This window comes from Ranitomeya imitator, chromosome 10, assembly GCF_032444005.1.
Source record: "Ranitomeya imitator isolate aRanImi1 chromosome 10, aRanImi1.pri, whole genome shotgun sequence".
Lineage (NCBI taxonomy): Eukaryota > Metazoa > Chordata > Amphibia > Anura > Dendrobatidae > Ranitomeya > Ranitomeya imitator.
In genome coordinates, this window is record NC_091291.1 from 15015322 (window position 1) to 15020529 (window position 5208).

General features: G+C 43.0%; 1 protein-coding gene across 1 annotated transcript; it reads left to right on the top strand.

Moving 5' to 3' along the window:
• The first annotated feature begins 1841 nt into the window (after nt 1-1841).
• On the top strand, nt 1842-4583 carry LOC138651419 (cornifelin homolog). Its single transcript, XM_069741602.1, has 4 exons — nt 1842-1995; nt 3331-3498; nt 3586-3722; nt 4416-4583. The coding sequence occupies exons 1-4, from the start codon at nt 1842-1844 to the stop codon at nt 4554-4556; spliced, it is 600 nt and encodes a 199-aa protein (XP_069597703.1). The 3' UTR covers nt 4557-4583.
• The last annotated feature ends 625 nt before the right edge of the window (nt 4584-5208 follow it).

Below are 5208 nucleotides of genomic sequence, written 5' to 3' on the forward strand. Positions count from 1 at the left end.
GGGGGGGGGGGGGGGGTTTACCCCTTGAAAGATGCTGTGTGTGAACCCATCCTTAGGACATCTCAGACCACAGTGCCCCCTGCAGGCCAGGAAGGAAATAACTACGAAGGTGAAAAAGAACAACAAAAATGAGCATTTAACATTTTTTTTTTTGCAATTGAGTATTATAATTTACAACTTAAATTTTATTTGCATCAATGTTTTTTTTTTTGTTTTTTTCATAATTTTTCCAAAATTGCGCCAGTCATATGTAGACAACTAGCAGATTTGTTGATATCAATGGAGTTTGCAGAAAATCAGGCAGAAACATTTAAATGAATAGGAAGAGTATACAAAGTGGTTTTTAAGGTTTTTTTTATGTGGATTTTGGAAAGGATCAGCTTCAAAACCAGCCTCAAGAAACTCCCCTCCCCCCCCCCCAAAAAAAAGCATTTCCTGAAGTGGATCCCTTTTGAAAATCACATCTGATTTTTTCCGCCTCTCAAAAAAAAAAAATCTCTGTGTCAGCATATCCAAACCTGCCACGGTAAACTAAAACCCCCCACATGATAGCACAGAATTATCATTGCCTTTGCGCCGGTCTACTTTTTTTTTTTTTCGTTTGCACCCAATTCATTATTCTATTTGCGTCTTTCTCGAATTCTATTTTATTTTTACTTGTCTGTTGTTGTTTTTTTTTTTTGTTTGTTTTCTTTTCCACTTTCTGGGCACAGTCCAAAATTTTTCGTCTGATTCATCAAACGCAACTTTTTTTTTTAAAAAAAAAGTGGCAAAATTTGGAGCAATTTCACTCCAGTCCCACCGTTGTGTATTTTTTTTTTGAGATCGACAAAAATTTTGGAGCAAATTTTGCAAAAAAAAAAAAAAAAAAACGCTGCAAGAAGTGACACGATCTAGTTTTCCAAATCAGTCGGGGAAAAAAAAAAAAACCAAACCAATGTTTGTGCGTGAGATTTTTTAAATCGCGTAGTATTGTAAAACTGCAGCTTCAAATTTGCATTAAAAAAAAAAATGCAGCAAAAAAACTTGAGACAAAAAAGGACAAAAGTGACTTAAAAAAAACTGCGCTAATGATAAATTAGACGATACAGAAAACAAAAATTTGAATTAAGAATGACAGGTGTGGGGCTAATTAGCATTAATTAAAGAGACATATGAGGAGGCGCCGCAGCGGCAGCTCATGGGGCGACATGGAGCCATGAGGGGGTAAGTGCACAGATCACCTGGATCCAGCCTATGTGCGGAGTATGGCGTAAATGCAGATGCTTCTGTCTTGTGGGATGATACAGTTATGGTTTTATGACTTTTATTTCTCAAGAAGAACTTGCAAAAAAAAAAAAAGTATGTAATGTAAACTTCTTATAACTTCTACATCATGAAAATAAAGATAATTAGATAAATATTTATACACTTTATTTTCATGATATTGAAGTTTACGTTCCACTTTTTTTTTTTTTTTTTATTGAGATGTACACCTCCAGTATAAGTTTATGCTGCTGTTCAGATGTCTGTTTTTTTTTTACGGCAGCAACGATGAAAAGTGCAGGTGTATGGGCCAGTAAAAAGTCACATACGGCACATAGATTGTATGCCTGCGATATCCGGATACAACATTGCAAAGGATGGGAGAGGCTGTGCCATTTATTTATCCATTCCTGAAAAAAAATACTGTTTCTGTGGTTGTTTTTTTTTTTTTTTTCCCCACGTGCATGTATACACACTGACATGTAAATGAGGATTTGAGCAAAAAGTCTAATAAAAAAAAAAAAAAAATTAATAAAAAAAATCCGCAAAAGTTGAGAGCCCCCTTAGAGCTTGTTCACACTTTTCTGTTTTAGCAGATGGGAGCTGACGACCAGATAAAGATGCAGGGGCCCGTATTGCAGATTCCTTCGGCTGTGCCATCTGCCACTCGTAGCCCGCACCCACTGACCGTGCCCACCGAAATGGCTAGACTGGCCTCCACCACTCCACTAGATCTCCCTGTGCCGCCAGGTACGTCCTTGGCACCGTAATGTAGATTCTGCCGAGTTTCCTACTTGGAGGTGATTACAAGTATTGTATGAACGCTGAGGTTGTGTTTCGCAGACAGCAGGGGTGCTACATTACGTGAATGTTAAAGGGATTTTCCAGGGGGTCTGCGCCGGTCCCACAGGGGTTGTGACTGTCTCACAGGAAACGTGACTGTTCCAGCCAATCTGTGTCATCCGTTGCGATGTTGGCATATACTGGACATACCAGTTGAGGTCAGTGATTGACTGCAGTGGTCACTACCATGCAACTAGGAAGGATAATCCTACCGGGTGACTCCAAGGTGTCAGGAACCAGCCGGCGGATCGCGTAGATATCCCTCCACTGCCACTAATGTGTCACGAACCACTACTCCGCTGCCTCCAATTGTCAGAACATTACGCAATTGACTGTCGTGTGATGGCCGCGGCTGTTACCACTACTAGTCTATTATTGGGGACTCGGTGAGTGTATAGTGTATATACACCTCCTGATTCTAACACATGGAAAATGTGTATTTCGGCTAGGTCACCGTTAAGCTCCACAATAACCCAAGAAAAAATAGATGCCACCACCATTCGTCTTACACGGGTTGATTGGACTCCCATTATTGGTAATGTGGGATCTCACGAGACTTCAGGGGTGCGGTTTACAGAGCAAAAGGAACAAAGATATTAAGTCTTAAATATGTAATATGTAATCCGAAAAGCAGGCAGTATTTATAAAAACATACATAATAGAACTACATAAAATAAAAAGAGAACCAAAACGCACTAGACCTGATGGCAAAGATCTTAGCGGAGGGGTGCGCTCTGGTTTAAATAAGGAATAATCCTACAGCATACCTCCCCTTGGTGACCCTGAATTGTGGCTCTGTCCCCAAAACTTTGTGATCCACAACCTTAAGAATATCAGCTCCCCTGGAGGGCTCAGGCAGGAGATATTAATGACATATTTCCCATCTTGGGGTTTTTTATTTTTTTATTTTGTTACTCCCTATAGATGGGGGAAACATGGCATATGTAGTTATCCATTGGGCCAATATTAATTTGGGCTGGTGCGCAGGCCACACCATGATGTATCTCCCATAAGTATAGGACATATGCCTTCACAAAACACCAATATTCATAACTGGACTTCAGTGTCTGCTATAATTCCCTTTTCATGACGTTATCTCTTTAGGTGATAAATTTGTCACCTCCTGACCTCTGGTATACGCCAAGTTCAGGCTTCATGTCCGCTCTCCAGCAGATAACCTACTTTACTCTGTGAAAATCCTCATTTTATTTTTCTTGTAAATTCACTCTCTATTCTCTTCAGTTGTCACCCAGCCCCAACCACAGGCACCACCCCAAGTTGTCCTAAATCTGCAAACTGGTGGACAAGTGGTCAACACAGCCAACCCAATGCCTTGTGGAGGACCCATTGCATTAGGACCCATATCTTGGAGCACCGGACTCTTTCAGTGTTGTGAAGACATTCCAATCTGTAAGTATTGCCACTACATGCAATCTACTTGTCTGACCTCTTAAAGGGGTTTGTTTGTCAGATCTCCTTCCTTCTTCCTTGTCACAGGTATCCTGGGCTCTATCTGTCCATTTTTCCTCCCTTGCTACTTATCGGCACTATTTGGTGAGATGTGCTGCTTTGGCATGCTACCGGGGGCCATGTTTGCACTGAGAACCGGCGTCCGTGAACGCTATAAGATCCCGGTGAGTCTTCTCCCACAGGTTGGGGGTGGAACAGTTTTGACTGGTCGAGAGCAACTGAACGGCTGCCTAAAGCATCCTAACCCTTTTTGGAAGGGTTGTCCAGGACTAGGACCTTGCTGTAACTTTAGGACTAGCCATCAATATCAGATTGGTGAGGAGTCGGACCTGACACCCTAAGGTCCCATGGCCTCCAGATGTGTCGGTGTACAGAGCTGGAGCTCCACATCTTTCATGCAATGGCAGTTCTTGGGTACTGAAGCTCAGGTCCCAGTAGATGACCCATCATTAATAACAGACCGTATGGGACCAATGGGCTTGTTGTCCCAGACGGTTCTTTCAAAGGGAATTCTCAATTTTGAAAGAGGATGGGGAGAAAACATTCAGAGAATTGGGGCTTTAAAGAGTGCAGTGTGAATGGAGCAGTGGTTGATCAAGTGTCCTGATGTTCTGGTCACTCTTGACGGGACCACCAGACCTGGCCAAGTGCTGGTCTTCAGCACTCTCATTACAATTACATGAGACTCCCCCCACCACCTCCATTCCCACAGAACTCTTCAGACCCCTTGTTGTGATGGTCCTAGAGGTCCTACCACCAGTGATCGGGACGTTATCCCTATCCCATGGATAGGTTCAAACTTGAGACTACCCCTTACTCATCCATTCACTTGCTCCTTCTGGTTTTGTCTTCTGCAGGGAAGCCTCCTGAACGATTACTGCGCCGTCTGCGGCTGCCTGGTGTGCGCGCTCTGTCAGATGGCGCGAGAAATAAAAGGACGCGAGTGGCACGGCTCCCGGCTACCCCGGCCTGACGCGCGCTTCACTCTGCGGAGATAGCGCCCTCGTTTTCTACACTGTCTCGTCACTTTTATATTTATTCCTAACTTAATAATTAAACTTATTTATTTACTATGTATTTTTGTTTTCTGGTATCTGTTTAGTTTCAGGAGCCAAAAGCTGCGCTGTGATTGGTTGTTACGGGCAAAATTTTTGTAGTTTCAAAAATTTCCCCGCAAAAAATAAAGCACCGCACTCGCGTGCGTCTCATATTTTCTCAACGGTTAAACTTTTCAGACTTTGTATTTGTGAAACTGTATTTTTAGTCTTGGACATACGACGGCTTATACTATGGTGGTCTATAGCATAAAGCTCGGTCTCCTTGGCAACGTGGGCCTATGGTTGTCAGAGGAGAGGACCAGGATGGCAGTGATTACCCCAGGGTCCTGGAGCCTAATGGACCCAGTAGGTCACATTGTCCCATAGGAAAATTCCACCACACTGCGCTCCGGATGAATGTGACAGAAGAAAAAGAGAAGAGTTGGTTACCGCTTATATGTAAAAAATCCAGCCAATCACAGCCGCTCAGCGACGCGGTAATTGGCGGAATGTTCAGTGAACAGCGCTTTGATTGGCTGAAGTAAAAAAACGGGGCGTTGCTTTACCGGCAAATCGAAACCTACTTTAGGACTACACTTCCCACACGCCACCG

Bases quoted from the DNA above. Each gene is read 5' to 3' on its own strand.
- LOC138651419 (XM_069741602.1), top strand. From the start codon at position 1,842: ATGGGAGCTGACGACCAGATAAAGATGCAGGGGCCCGTATTGCAGATT. The intron at 1,996-3,330 runs GTACGTCCTTGG...TATTCTCTTCAG, and splicing joins AGATCTCCCTGTGCCGCCAG to TTGTCACCCAGCCCCAACCA. The intron at 3,499-3,585 runs GTAAGTATTGCC...TCCTTGTCACAG, and splicing joins TTGTGAAGACATTCCAATCT to GTATCCTGGGCTCTATCTGT.